This window comes from Ambystoma mexicanum, chromosome 9 (genome assembly GCF_040938575.1).
Source record: "Ambystoma mexicanum isolate Mex_15411 chromosome 9, UKY_AmexF1_1, whole genome shotgun sequence".
In the NCBI taxonomy this organism is placed as follows: domain Eukaryota; kingdom Metazoa; phylum Chordata; class Amphibia; order Caudata; family Ambystomatidae; genus Ambystoma; species Ambystoma mexicanum.
The window spans coordinates 452,720,998-452,736,968 of NC_090931.1; the positions used below are offsets into that span (position 1 = coordinate 452,720,998).

Consider the following 15,971-nt stretch of genomic DNA (forward strand, 5'->3'; position numbering starts at 1 on the left):
CCATAGCATTCATTGCAAATGTTCCCCTAGAGTCCATTTGCAAAGCGGCAACCTGGAGTTCTGTACACACCTTTACAAAACACTATTACCTAGACACTCATTCTAGGTCTGATTCTCAGGTGGGACAAGCAGTACGAAGACATCTTTTCACTACTGTTCCTTCTCACATCACACCTCCAACTCCGGGTACTGCTCGCTAGTCTATGCACAGCATGTGATTCTAAGCAGATTAACAAGCATCAGAAGACATGCATTACTTACCGTAAAAGCATTTCTGATGATTGTATCTGCTTAGATTCACATGCACCCACCCTTTCTCCCCGCTCGGATGCAAGAAACTACGTCGTACTACTTTCTCTCTTTTCTGTACTCGCTCACGATAGCCATAGGCTGCTTCACGGCAGAAAATATATAATCGGAGGAACCTCAACACGTGAGGGATTTTGGGTACACTGAACGTCAAGCTAGGGATAGTGTTACAGGCACGCCCATGTCGATGTCCCCTTTCGATTCTCGAAAGACCAGATGCAATACTCCGCAGTGACCACTGGATGTCGGACTATATGCACAGCATGTGAATCTAACCAGATACAATCAGAAATGTTTTTACGGTAAGTAATGCATGTCCCGTATCTCGCCTGACAGACCTAGACCGCGTGAGTCTGACACAGGTTCATTGAATAACAAGGAGGATACAAGTTCCACAACCTCTGTAGGATTTAAAAGAAGTGTAGGGAAATTAGTAAACCCTTCAACGGTTTGTGATATTCCATCTACTGTGGCTAATGTTTCTGTGTCAGGTGTTATGTTACGTCTTCAGGGACCTGTATAGTACCCTCTGGTAGCACTTGGAACTGTGTGAGAATGGATCGTAATGATGGTTACTGGCAACGGCTGCCTTTAAAACGGTATCCGGTTAATTTTTCAAAAACATATTTTCGAAATGTCCTTTTGTGGAAAAAAATGCCGGGAAAAAAAATTGAATTTTTTTTTTAATTGTTTTTTTGGTTTCGTTAGTAAAAGTGTCAATAAAAAAAACAGGGGTGTGGGGTGAAACCCCTCCCCCCCCCATTTCAAAAATAAAATGGAAAAAAAAAAACATTGGAAGATTTTTTTTTTTTTTTTTTTTTTTTTGTCCGGCAGAATTGTGTCCAGGAAATGGCATTCGAAAATATGGCATTCGAAAAAGTCACTATAAACTTTTAAAACGTATGTTACCTCGTCATTGCAATGACAGTAATGTTTTATGCTCCTGGAATACTCTGGGGAGTCCATAATGGACCTGTTTGTTGTGATCATTCTCCAGGAAACGTGGCTTACAGAGATCATCCATCTGGATGGCTGTAATACCATACAGAAACTAGCTACTAAAGGGCTACTTGGCTGCCCAAAGGGTGGCTTATTGATCGGTTCGGCAACCTTGGCTCTACCGATTTGGTTCAGGAGGTCAAAATATTGTATGCTGAGATGTCCCTCATTTTGATTGATGAACCCCCAAATTGTATTGTCACTAAGATTAATGCTGTTAGTGTAAAACACATTCTGGAAGGAAATGTGAAACACCTCCCGATTTGTCTAATGGGTGATATTAATGCTGATATCAACATTAATGATATTGTTCCCATAGTGAGGACGGTCTCCTCTCCAGTAAGACAGAATGTACCTAAACGCCAAGTCTGCATATGGGGTACCCTGCTGAAAACATATGGGGCTGTGTTTAAATAGCCTATGTGTTAGTGATACCATGCAGGCATATACTTGAATATGTGGGAAGAGTACCTCCACCATAGATTTTGTTTTGGTATGGTGGAGGACATGGCAATTTTACCAAGGGAAGAAAGTTACTATCTCCCGCTATGTGTTCTTTTTCGCCCTCTTCCGACAAATGCACCTTCTAGTCAATATGATCTGAATGGGGATATATTTGTAAATAATAGTGAAACCGGATCCAATGGAATCCCTATAATCTTGACAAAGGGCAAGAGACAGCAATAAGTCATTACCCTTGTTTATTGAACAATTCGCAGGTGTTACTATTACTTCCTGGGTACCTATTGCAGAATCCTATTCCTCATTGCTTGTGTGTGTTAGAGAGCTTATAAAGAAACAAAGACAGTACAAAAGCCGTTATGAGCGCTGTAGTAAATTAATTCTAAATCTAAATTAATTAACTTTGACCCTGTTATCTCGGCAGCAAAAAAACAATTGAGAGCTGTTATTGTGACCTACATCTAACCTTCTGTAGGTAGTAATAGCCCTATGCAAATAACAAGGGGGTTCCTGGGAGACTCTCTGCCAGACATTAGTCCTGATTACGAGAGCCTTACCCAGAGTCTTTAGCTCACTATCTTTCATAGAGAAGAAATATCCCAAACGTATCAGTCTGTCCTGCCCTGGGGCAATCCAGCTCCGAAATACTAGGCAATTCTCCTCTGAACAAGAGTACCAACAGCAACCCCAGACACGTGTTTCGGTCTGGTTGAACCTCATCAGTAGGGTGCAGCTGTGCCTCTCTAAGAATAGTGAGCAAGGGGTCCACGTCTTGATTCCCCTAGTAACTTGGGATGAGGCCCAAAGTTACTTGAAATAAGCAAATAACATGGGGGGGGGGGGTCCTGGGAGACTCTCTGCTAGAAATTAGTCCTGGTTATGAAAGCCTTACCCAGAGTCTTTAACTCACTATCTTTCACAGAGGAGAAATCTCCCAAACATATGAGTCTTTGGTACTCTTGTTCAGAGGAGAATTGCCCAGCATTTCAGTGCTGGACTGCCCCAGGGCAGGACAAATGCCGATATGTTTGGGACATTTCTTCTCTGAAAGTTAGTGAGCTGAAGACTCTGGGTAAGTCTCTCGTAACCAGGACTAATGTCTGGCAGAGGGACTCCCAGGACCCCGTTGTTAATTTGGTAGTAATAGCCTTGATATAATAAATGAGCACATTAAAGGTGCCAAACAAAATTACGGTATATGGGTTAAAGAATATAGAGCCTCTTTTGAAAAAAAGAGATGGCTATATATTGCTGCCCTGGCAACATCTAATGATAGCATTGAAATATGGAACATATTGAGAACGTGTTCAATACGTGATTTTCCTATTAATGGTGTACCTTAGATAATGTGGGTTGAACACATCAATTCAACCCTGGGGGCTACTACACCTGAGGATTGTGAACTAGATTTACCTCATGTAACATGGACCTGTAAAGCCTCTATCCTTGATATTATCTTGATTATAGAACATCTAAATCAATCTTGCGCTGCAGGTCCTGATAGCCTATGTAATGGTTTACTTAAAATGTCACCTGGCCTGTGGGCAAATGCACTAAATTTACTCTTTACAGAAATTGGCATAACAGGCATATTCCCTGTCACGTGGCATGAGAGCCATATTCTTCCAATCTACAAGAAAGGCCCCCATATTTTCCCATCCAACTATCGTATGCTGGCTATGCTTGATATTCCGGCTAAGATATTTGCAAGAGTCATTCTGGCAGAACTGTCTGATTGGATAAATGATAAAGGTGTTTTAAGCCCTAACCAGACTGGTTTTCGAAACAAATCCTCAACATCCCATAACATTCTGACCCTGGTATCTGCGGTTTAATGTGCTAGGCTGAAACGTGAGTCAGTGGTTTATTGTGCATTTATTAACTTTAGTGCCACCTTCGATACAGTGTTGAACAGATTATGGCAGAAATTGGTGGCATGTCATATCCCCCTGGCTTACTGAAGATGATAATGTTGCTCCATAGAGCCACTAGCGTCAGGGGACGCCTTGATGGAGTGGGAAAACTATCTTCGGCTATACCTACTAGTAGAGGTGTGAAGCAGGGCTGCATTGTTGCAGCCACACTTTTCAATCTCTACCTAGCTGATTTAAAAGATGCATTTAACGATATAAACCATTGTCCTGTTAAAGTTGGCACTGAATTGATAAACTGGTTAGCTTAAGCAGATTATCTTGTACTGCTGGATCATACCCCCAAAGGTCCCCAGTCAATGATTGGGGTCCTTGGGGTCTATGCATTCCAGAATGGGCTAAAGGTTAACATAGCGAAAAGCAAGAAAGACATTCCCAACCTAAAAAGCAGCTCAGATCGAGCCCTGTATGGTTACTGGATGGTGTTGCATTTGAGAGAGTCAATTCCTATAAATATCTTGGGCTTTAAATAGAAAACTTCTTAAAATAGAACAATCATTGGCAGGAAACAAAAAAACGAAATGCATGTTAATGGTAAACATAATGAGCACATTTATAGGTAGGAATGGTGTTTTTTCTGTCCAAACTGTTCTGCTGTTATGTGCCTCGAAAATCTTACCTGTGTTGACCTATGGGATCAAAATCTGGGGCCATGCTTATGGCTCTTATCATATTTGAGGTGAAAATGTTGCGTAAACTTCCGAATGCCACAAGCTTTGTCCCTTATACCCACATCAAGGAAGGATAAACAAAAGACTAACGCAATACTTAATCAAAAAACCATGCCGACCGCCAGTGTCCAAAAATCGGACACTATTAAAATGTTACTGCTCAACACCCGCTCCTTAGCGAAGCATGCTATTGGCATTCTTGACTACATCGCGGACCATAAATTGGATGTCGTGTGTTACTGAAACCTGGTTAAACTACTCATGTGGCCCTAAAATAAGTTTGGCTACCCCACCAGGCTTCAATTTGTTTTGTAAAAACCGAAAGCAGGGTAAGGGAGGTAGGAGGGCGGTGCTCTCCTGGCCAAATCAGATTGGCAGTTTCATGAATCTCTTATAGAATGTGACAACTGTGGGATTATTCATACAAAGCTAGTCTCTAATGAAAACTGCTGCATTAACTTTATCCGTATCTACCGCCCCCCTGAAATTATGCCTAATTTTAATGAAGACCTACACCTACTTAGTTCCACCATAGTTCTTGGGGATGTTAATTACTGGCTCAGCAACCCAAGAGACCGGGACTGCTAAATGCACAGATTTTAAAATCCTTTGCACTGAACCAACACATCTAAGTGGCAATATTTTTGACTGATTGCCGCTAGAAACATCAACTTGGAAATGACTGATACAAGTGGTTGCCCTTGATCGGATCACCATTTTGTCTAATTCAACATTCAACTACCCAGTAAACATTAAAAAAACGCCCTTTGCCAAAAAAAAAAAGTAATCCGGAGGAACTTGAAAAGTATTAACTCAGGAGATGTAGAAATGTTTCTTAAACATATCATGGAACTCACGCATGACTCAGACCCCCGAGAATCATTAGTTGATACTTATAATTCCTAGTTTCAAAGCTTCCTGGATAGAGTTGCTCCACTGAAATCTAAAACGATCTGGGATAAAAATGGTAAACCTGGTATACACCTGCCCTGTCTCAGATAAAAATAAAGAAAAGACAGCTTGAACGGATCTGGGTAAAAGGCCCTACTTGTGAAAACAAAAGGCCTGGAAACAAATGCAGTACATACATAACATACAAATCTACAAGGCCAAAAGGAATTTTTATAATAATTAAATCGATCGGCAGAAAATTACTCTAAAAAATTGTTTGAAATGTATCGGAGTCTAGAGAAAACTGAACTACAACCCCAACAGTTCACACCCACAAACGAGGACTTCAACAAGGTACAGCGATCATTCGCAAAAGAAATTGCATTGGCCGGTGTAAAGATCTGACTTCTTAAAACACTCGACTTTTCAACATCCACCATTCGAAAATGAAGCCCAGCAAATAGCTTTTCATTCTTGCCTGTATCTGAAGAAGTGATGCTTGAAACTTTAAAAATCATTGCACCGTACATCTTGCCTTGGGGAGAATTTAACTATCTAAATTTCCACTACAAACCCCCAGCATCTTTGATCCGTTCTTGGTACGCTTTGTGAACTCTTCCTTTAGTCACGGAAGCATCCTGGACAGTCTTAAGGAGGCGGTAGTTACTCTTCTCCCTAAGAAACAGGGGCCAGGCCAAAACAACCTGAGCAACCTGCACCCAGTTACCAATACACTCTCCCTGCTTAAAGTGATCGAAAAAAAACGCTACAGTACAGATCCAATCACCTCTGGAAAATTCCAACATCCTTCACCAAAAGCAATCTGTCTTCCATGTTTCCACGGCACAGAGACTTCACTAGTTGATCTACAAACTCATATGCTAATGGCCAACAGAGCCAGACACAGGTATAGGTCTATGGATTTCAAAACCTAGTTGCTCCCCCAGGGTTAAGTTAACGTTTGGATTGCTGGAGTACTAGGTGACCCCAGTGCCAGCGTTTAAATGAACGTTGCCTGGACTTCGGGGGAATTAGTGGTCAGAGGGCCATAGAACGTTTACCTTTCCTGCTTTAACATTTTGTTAGGGTCTTTTGCTTGTTTAGTTTCTATAAATAATGCTCCTTAAAATAGCTTTCAGACGTTTTACTTAAAACACGAGTATGTACTTGAATATGTATCACTCATTTCTGAATGTTCCTATTCCTTCCTACAAATAAAGATGTAGAAAAGATTGCACTTATTCCTATATCAAATGAAAAGTATGCTGTTCCCAGTGCATAGTGACAATCTAACTAAAAGTAAATATATTGTGTAATTTTATATTTCTATTTCCAGCAAAAACTGAATGAAGAATTTGAGAGAAAATTGGAAAAGAACAGAACAATGGCAGAAGAACGGACTGCCAAACGCAGACAAAAGCGGTAAATTGGGGACAGGGGACACTTTGTCTTATTTTAAAACTATAGAAGTTGCGGCTCCTGACCCTAGTGCCCAAATTAAAAAACGAAAGAATTTTAAATCCAGAAATGAAGTGATCTATGAGAATATCAGACTTTAGTTTTTTTAGTTATTATATTTGAATGGGCCAGCCTAGTAGTTGGTGAGGTTTAGTAGCCTGAGGTAAGGGAGTATGCCCCATCACTACGTCTTTCTAATGTACAAATAGTACATTTTGCAATCTCCCCATTATCCACCCCTATGTACTAGTTTGGGCAGACCATTGTTCAAATTATTCCTCTTGTTCAAGGGTTGCTGTACCGTCTAATATATACCAAAAAAGTGATGGGTGGAAGGTTTAGAATGAATCTGAACCACTGGCATTACTCTGCACAACCTTCCACCCGCTGTTTTTTTTTTGCCCCTCTGCGCCATTGCAAAAGGGGTCCAGCCATATGCAAATCAGTCGGATACTGCACCAATGGGAGCAGACCTGCCTGAACGGCTATGCCAGGTCCCCTCTGCACAGAAACACAAGCAACCCCAGACATGTTTCTTCCTTGGTGGTCTTTCCCTTTTGTAATGGCTTGGCAGGCGAAGAACGATAGTCTGGAGAGTTGCCCGAGCCATCCCAGAGGTTAAGATTCATTCTAAACCTTCAAGCAATCGCCCCTTTTGTTTTGCCTTCAAATATATGTGCCTGGTGAGTTCCTGATCCTTTGCTATGAGGAGGCCAAGCTATAGGAGACTGGGTTAGTTGGGCACTACCAGATATCCCTCCAAGAGGTAGAATTGAGCAGCATTCCCTGGGCTTGTCGCCCACACTGAGACATGGTATGCGCAAGTCCTCTCTGTGAACAGAGACATCTAGACCATTGACAGAGGACTACAGGTGTAAGCAGACCTGGAGGCTGATGGAAAGAAAGTGAAACTGACTTGCTGAACTATGAGCGTTCAGCAGAAACAACATTCAAGAGGAAGACTTGCGCCTGACTGTATGAAGATGACGTGGTCCGGCGAGAATGCCAGATTACCATGATTTATTTGATTTCGAAATGACAGAGGGAGAAATAAACAAAAGTATTTTTTTCGAAAATCACTTTCGGTTTTTCCTCCCGCTGTCATTTCAAACAATCTGCTCACCCCTTGCTTACCTTCTGGCAGCACACAGCGAAGTGTGCCGCCGCCTCGCCCTCGCCATTCCCTCTGCAACTCCAGTTCCCATCAAGCGCACATAATAATTTGTCCCTTGCTTTGCTTTTTATGGAAGCGGGGGACACCCCTTGATCGACACTTCTTGCATTCGTAATTTTTTCCAGTGCCATATTCAGCATTTTCTCCTGTTTGTTTCTTTTTTTCGTAGTTTTGTATGGATTCTGGGGACTCCATACCAGCTCTCCCAGCTTAGACGGACCATAGGGCAGATGCAAACTGACGCGCAAGGTATTTCAAGATGGCACCACAAGATGCCAAACAGCTAAATAAGGGTAATAGAAGCAATTTATATGTTAGCCAATGCAACAGGGAGAACAGTGTTAATATTGCAACTCCATTAAGAAGTCAATGGGGGAAAGGACTAATCTAAAGGCATGAGAGAGAGGTCAAACCTAGGGATGACCAATCCTAGGACACTTTTTCAAATTCCCTCAGTCTAGGTATAGAAGGGCTCGGGATAACCAAAAGCAGGCACCTGCCTATAGGAAACTGACATGCTACTTTCTGCTCCCTGGGGAACAAGGAAAATAATACTTCAAGAGACGTACCCTATCTGCTGGCAGCCATGGAGCAGAAGGTCTGGCAATTGCAAGGCAGGCTGTTGATGAGCAGAAAATGGTATCTTAGTGCTGCAAGAGATCGTGGATGAAGAGGAAAGACTGGAGGAGTCCAGTCTTCCATGAGAAGCCTGAAAATGTGAAGACTTGAGAACAGGAGAGATCCAGGAGAGGTCTACACCTGAGACCAGAAAAATGTTTGTGTGCTGAGAAATGAGACACTGGAGAAGTCTAGGGAAATGACAGAGAAATATGTTCCTATGAGTCTGATTAGAGGCTCGGAAGGCCTTTAAGGAAGCGGCTTTGGGGAGGGGTATGCTGAGAAATAGAGCTGCTGAAGAGGCCTCAACCAACAACCATCAATCTAACCGCCAAGAAGATTTTGGCAGCAGCTAGCACCTCGGGAACCACGTGGGCTTCTGAGCCGTGCCGGAGCTTGCCTTCCCCATATCCCGCCCCCTGTCCCTCCTCCAGGCCCTAATTGGCCAATTCCCCCCAACTCCATTTGGGAGAGACAATCGCTGCACAGCAGCTCCCTGTGCCTGATCCATCCCAGGCATCAGGTGAGCTTGTGCACTGCGACCCGCCCCCTCAGCCCCACTCTGGAACCATCATGGCGGCGCCTAGCATCTCCGGACCCTCGCGGGCTTCCGAGCCGTGCCGGAGCTTGCCTTCCCCATATCCCGCCCCTGTCCCTCCTCCAGGCCCTGATTGGCCAATTCTTCCCAACTCCATTTGGGAGAGAGAATCACTGCTCAGCAGCTCCCTTTGCCATTTCCATCCCAGGCATCCGGTGAGCTTGTGCATTGCGACCCCCAGGCCCACTCTGGAACCATCATGGTGGCGGCTAGCACCTCGGGACCCTCGCGGGGTTCCGTGTCCGTGCACTTGGAGGAGGGACAGGGGGTGGGATCCATAACCCCATGGAAGGCAAGCTCCGTTTCCTCGCTTCCTTTCCCCACTCAGCTCCCACCTCTCCCCCGCAAGTCTCCTGATAGGCTAGATCACCATTCATGACTAGCCTTCCATAGGGCAGCCCCCTGCCCGGCAGCCCCTTCGGCTGGGGGCCCTGAGGCAGGGAGTGGCTCCTGCATTGGCAGCTCCAGGGCGTGTCTGTGGATGTCCGCGGGGGAAGCCAATGAAGCCAGCAGTCACCATACACTGACAAAAACTAAGTGTTGGCATGGGTGGGGTGTAGAGCAATTACTCTACTCCACAAAGCCCCAGCCACTCTAACTTATCTTTCCATAACCCAGACTGCCACAGACTTACAGCATGAATTATTAGAGAGATATGTGACCACCCGCCTAACAGTAGTCATGGCTGGACAGCAAATATTGCCTGCATTACAATGTTAACTAGTAACCTACCCAGAGAGAACTATGAAGATTCGCCTGCGTCGCATCGACGTAGAACTGTAAATGTTAGCATGTGCCACACTTGGAATCCTCAACCTAGCCTGCATTGCATCTAGATAGAATTGTAAATATTAGCATGTGCCACACATAGATGGAATTCCTAAGTCTAGCCTGCATCGAAATCTAGATAGTAAAGTGATTCAATGATTGACATACGAATTGCCGGCCACGCCTGGACCAAGTGTGCAATCGTGAATCAATAACCGACTCACTAACAATTTCACCCCTCTGCAGACTCCTCTCAAACTCCAAACTAACACAACCACAACTCTATAACGCAACAAACAGCACAAACTTCACCACACTGCAACAACAAAACAAACACGCACAAACTCGCACAACAGTACATGACGGCTACCGAACGGAAAGCACCCCAAGCCCAGCCAAGGGACCCGCCGGGCTGAGGCTGCCAACAGCACATCACTGCTCTCTTGCACTTTCGCAGCTTATTCCCACAAACTCGCCCCCCTTCCCTTTTTCAGAGCCGCCAGAGCACCAGGGGACCACTCCGGTGGTGATAGTGTGCGGTACAAATATCCTTTAACAATAACATTGTGATCCTGAAAGAGGTCTTCATGTTGAGAACACAAAAGACCCTGGAAACATCTAGTACAGAGACCGGTAGTGGCCTATCTTCGAAGACAACAACGAACCATGGAAAATTGTAGTCCAGAGAATGGGGGCAGGTCTCGGCACTAGGAATACACTACTCTGAAGAGGCATGAGCAAGTATTGAGGAGTCAAGTTACCATGGCAAAGTCTAGAGGAGAGACCCTGAAAGAGGCCTGGGTGAGAAGACAAGAGGCCATGGGCAGGGCTATTTAAGAGACCGTGGAAAGATCCATGTGTGGAAAAGACTGGAAGAAAAACATGAAGCGGCCTAGGCAAGGAGACGGAGGAGGAGCTTTTTTTTTTTTAGAAGAATACAAGTAATGGTTGGGAAATCCAAACCCTGGACAGGATTGCCCATGTGACCACCTTGTGTTAAGATTAGGGATGGACAGTTGGAGATTAGATGTATGAACACTTTTGTTGACTATGATTAAGAAAATGTTGTAAGAATAGGGATAGCCAAGAGGCAAAAGGATTTGCTAAACGCAGTCTTCATCTTAGAACTTTTTGTTTATTAGATTAGGGCGTCCTTGCATGGACAAAGACTTAAAAGATTAGGCTTGGAGGATTTTAAGGAGCTAAAATCCTGAATAGTGGGGAGTACCCGACGCCCCATTTTGTATTGTCTCACCCTTAACCCTGTTCTACAAAGTTATTCTGTAGTCTGTCTGGATTTTTCATCTAGTCCCTATATGCGTCTTCTAACCCGAACCCTGTACTGAGAAAACTTATAAAAACAAGTCTGCATTCTCTGGCTCTCATTTCTGGCATCGCCACACACACTGGTACCAACACTTAACAGCCAGGGCCGAGATTGGCAGTGTACTTGTGTCTGCTTAAGTTGCCAGAGCTGACTCCTCTTCGAATATTCGCAATGTGTGTCTGTGCAATGAATTGAGAGACTTGCACTTGTAGGTCAGCATGTGATTGGGACCCGAGTGGGAGGTAATGAAAAACACTTACTGTCTGGGGAAAGTATTATAGACACGAAGAACCACCATTGTCACTGCTACTATGGTGGACTTTTTGACATTCTCGGCAGTGAATTCATAATATGAACTGTTTCCAACTATCTATACACACATTCAGGATAATATTTTCCATGTGTCTATAAACAATTTTCTATTTGTATTTGAATGGATGAGGAAAAACACATTTAGTGATCGGCCTACTTAATGTTCTCTTTTTAGACATGACACAATAAAATGAAATGCACAGATAATCACTACACGAAGGCTCCACCCACCTCGGCCTTACAAGATTCAATAAAAAGTGTAAGACTTCTTCCGTAGCTGAAAATAAGACGTTAGGATGCCTAGATTTTAAACGGGATGTAGGATGTGAAGTTTTAGATTCTCCAATGCCCTACAGTCGCTGTACGAAGCATGAAGCCTGTTATCGCACTTCAAGTTAAAAATAAAACAACTCAAAAGTCTTTATAAAATGTAGGGATATTAACCCCTTTCCCAAAAATTCATCAGTTAAGGTATATGCTCAATTTTAACTAAAGTTGTGAAGCTCATGACCTCATTGAGATCGGACATGACCGAACATATGCCTTCACAAAGAGCATCACAAATTCTATTAACATTACCAGTTAAAATACAAAAAATGTTTTCAAAAGTGTCACGGGCCACTCACTCCTCAAATGGTTGTGATGAATGTGCAAAGGGGTGAGCTGGATTGGCGAGTGTCCAGCTGTGGGCCAGATGTTGTACAAATTAAGAGGAGCGCACTACAGACAACCATGCAGCAGACTAACTGCTTCCAAAGTGGTTTGTTGCATTGAAATCTGCCTGGCTGCAGCCCATGCATTCTCCAATGCAAGTCATCTCCGTGAAGAGCGACAAGCTTTTAACCAAAGAGGGACATGCATTTGAGAGGATCTACAGAAGTGCGAGGGGGATTTCTGAATGCAAAGATGGATGTTGGACGCACTTCGAATGAATAGAGGGTATTGTAGTGCCTCGACACTATCCAAAGGGATGAGGTGCATTGGAGAGTAATTCCAAAGGCACACTATTATGTATTCTTGCTGAGGTCATTGTGTGATGTCATTAGTGAACGCATTAAGGTTACATGTGATGTCCTCGATGCGAACGCGATTCATGCAATGAGGGGCCTGTACTTTAGGTTGCGCTGCTACCTTAACTGGTGAATTGACTAAGCTGTAATCTTAACGGCCCTTCATCGTGTGTTTTAAGCGGTTGAGGTATTTTTCAACTGTAAGTCTAGAAACGGACTGATTGAAATCTAACCTAAATGCGTTAAGTGAATATCTGGGGTTTTGTAAGGTTCTGAGGCCGAGACCTGGAAGTCATGCACACAGGGCATGGACTGGGCAATATCCAGGGCAGAGGATTACCTGTCAGCCATACTCATAGGGCATGGCTTGACCCTGCTATGTGCAAGCTGTAGCATGCAGCTATGGCCGGTGTGTATTTCGACTGGGGCACAGGCTACAACCATGCCACGGATGCACTGCCTCTGCCTGCTCTACTTGAATGGCATTCTGGGAAACAGTTGTTGCCTGCTCCATGCACAAGCCATGGCCCATGTTCGTTTTGTGGGGAATGTGTTAGGCTCACTACATCCTGATGGTATGTCATGTTTTTTATGTCATGTTACTTGCATCGGTTTGTATAAAATACGCAGCAATCTTTTTTTTTTGATAAATCTGATTTAGTAGGTGGTCTTTGTTCCAATATAAATGGTTCTGTCCGGATTCTCTCTGGCCAATTGCTTTAGATATACCATGCCAGTGGTTGGTGCACCTGGGTCATTCCCTGCCGCCATGCCCCAGGCGCACTACCAGCAGTGGATGGCCTGTGTGACTGGGCATGGCTGGAGGCTATACTCTGGGCACACTACCTCTGTCTGCTCTAACCCGAGGACATTGCCTGTGGTAGTATCCTTACAGTAGTGCACCCAGCCATGTTCCAGGCGCAGTACGGCACTCTAAGATGTTTGTATTTTACCATCCATATCTGAGGAGTAGGTCCAGAAGATTAAATTGTTCCCGAATTGCATCCAGCTGACCATAGACCATGTTCTCCAGAATCCTGAAAATGGTGCACAGGTCTGCTTTGGGCCAATAGTCAACCAGTTTCTTGTGGTGTAAGATTGATTTAATACAACTGTTGTTATTATTTGACTTGGAACCATGTCTTCCTCTAAAGATTGATGAGGCTCATTTATCTCCAAGTACTGTTGTAAACTTGTTTGAAAATTGCAGTTTCAAGTTAATATACCTGCAGAGACAATTATGACATTCGTGGTCATTAATGCAAAATCGGTAGTAGAGGAGTCGGGGGGCCATGCTTCGAGAACAGCGCTATATCTTTGGTGATGGACTTAAAAGCAGCTTTTACTTTTAACATTATAATTATAGAAGGACTCCAACTAAGGAATTGGATGGATACAAAGATGTGTAATGAGGTGGCACATTAAGGCTGAAAGTTATTTATTAATAAGACTTTAATTTAATTGTTTTAAATTTGATTCAGAAAGAACCTGCAATGAAAATCCGGAGATGGAAGAAGACAATTGGTTCTTAATTGCCTGAAACCATTTTCTTTTTAGCTTTTTAATTCTCGCTGTATTTTGTATTCGGGGTATAATGACTTGGCGTCTAGGCTGCTATGCAAGTGCATTTCTTTCCATCATTCCCTTATTCATTCATTCAATTGCAGTGTTTAACTGCAGAGTGCCGTGCAATTGGGACCGTATCCCGCTCGCCTATCGCAAATACTTCCTCCTCTCTCATTCAACCCTATGAGAGAATGACCTCCAATTCGGATCCAAAAACATTCGACATACTCACTAAACATAATTGATAGGGTCCATCTCCCTTACTACTTATCTATACATGCCCAACACTCACATTTACAGAAGATAGTCTTGTTTTATAACATCGTTGTGATATTTCATTGAATGCTATGTGTGTGTTGTACTGTATCTTAAACACCCCGTTACCATCTCCACAGTTGCCTCAGATTGTTCAGCCATGCCTGCCACTTAGCCCAACAGGTAAGAGGCCACTTTTCCTCCCTGGTAATGGGCAAATGGGGAGAAAAAAAACACCCCCAGCAAAGAATAGGAAACTGTCAAATAGGAGCCTGACCCCCATCTTTCACCCGCACAGCTCGACGTCTACGTTTGGATGTTGATATATTTAGAAAAAAAAGTCCACTATTAGTAATGCCTGGTCGGAAGAGGTAATAATGTATCTTATAGTGTGCATGCATGAATAACTAGGTGCAAAGAAAAATGTAGTACAAAAATAAATCATTTTTAGAGTTGAAACATTTTCATTCGTAAACAAAATACAATGTGAATGGGGCTTTTTTGTTGGGGGAGGCGGGGGTGGGTTTGTACAGCCAAGTTTAAAAACTAGGGAGTAAAATATTCCTGCTTAAAAATCTCATGTGGAGCACTGCTACTACTAGGTGAGCCAGTGAAAATGTGCAAGCCGCCCTGTTACCTAAATGTGGCTCTTGAGAACTTTGTAATCTCTCATCGCTTTGGCATAAGCTCCCTTTCTGGGCTCCTTCTGGGAGCTGAGCGGCAGCCTGTGCTTAATAGAGCTCTTGGTCTGTAGATGATAGGGCTGTGTTTCCATACCCGAGACCCTTGCTCTGCTGACAGGGTGCTCAGAGGATCGTAGTGGTGGTGCCATGCCCTAGGACAGGTCTCCAGAAGAATTGAACTACAGCTTCTATCGGCCCTAGACAGCATAGCCAATGGTGAGGGGCCATAAAGTTCGTAGTCAGAACTGGAGAGCCGCAGGATGCAGACCCCTGCGCTTGGAGATCTGTGGACAGAGGGCTAACTTTTTCCACAGACGGAGGAAGGGATCATGCGGGACTGTCCAAGGAGGCTCCTGGCGATATACTACAATTGTTGGCAGTGGTCCTGGCGGAAGGAGCCCAGTTGTGGTGGGTAAGTGGTACTAGAAGAAGCTATGCAAGATGCAGTGAGGGGGGACAAGGGGGTGAGAATATAGACCCTCGGGATACCCTGCCCACACTTAATGACTACATTGGGCTGAACACCATATTCCACTCTCTCCTCTTTCTTGGTTGGTTGGGGGCTCAAGCCTCCTTTGTATACTGTTGCAGTCCACACTGGTCTCAGCTGACTGCTTAATTAGGGTGTCTATTCTTTTGAGCCATACAGATTGCAGTATGCTGGTTTGCGGTTTAGCTGGGTTTTTCTGAACCTACTCTGGTGAGTGTTTCTGAGAAGCCAAATGAAAGGTGCAACCAGATTACACTTAAGTCGTTGCCTTTTTCAAAGTTAGTGACTGAGCAGTCAGGCTTACCCTCGGGAGGGAGTAGGCTGGGTGTGTAATACATTTAATAATTAGAGATGTACTACCAAACTCGTTAACTGTAACCACCACTTGGTCCTGTGGCGTGGCCATGGGATTATGAGTGGTGGTATGGTGGTGCAGATCTCATTTTTTG

The 15,971-nt window shown here is 43.8% G+C and overlaps 1 protein-coding gene across 1 annotated transcript in view; it reads left to right on the forward strand.

Moving 5' to 3' along the window:
• Positions 1 to 15,971, forward strand: part of PRKRIP1 (PRKR interacting protein 1) — a 134,962-nt gene that overhangs the window by 111,624 nt on the left and 7,367 nt on the right. The window contains exon 4 of the mRNA XM_069614959.1: positions 6,600 to 6,685. Within this exon, the coding sequence (XP_069471060.1) occupies positions 6,600 to 6,685 (86 nt within the window). The remainder of the gene's footprint in view (positions 1 to 6,599; positions 6,686 to 15,971) is intronic.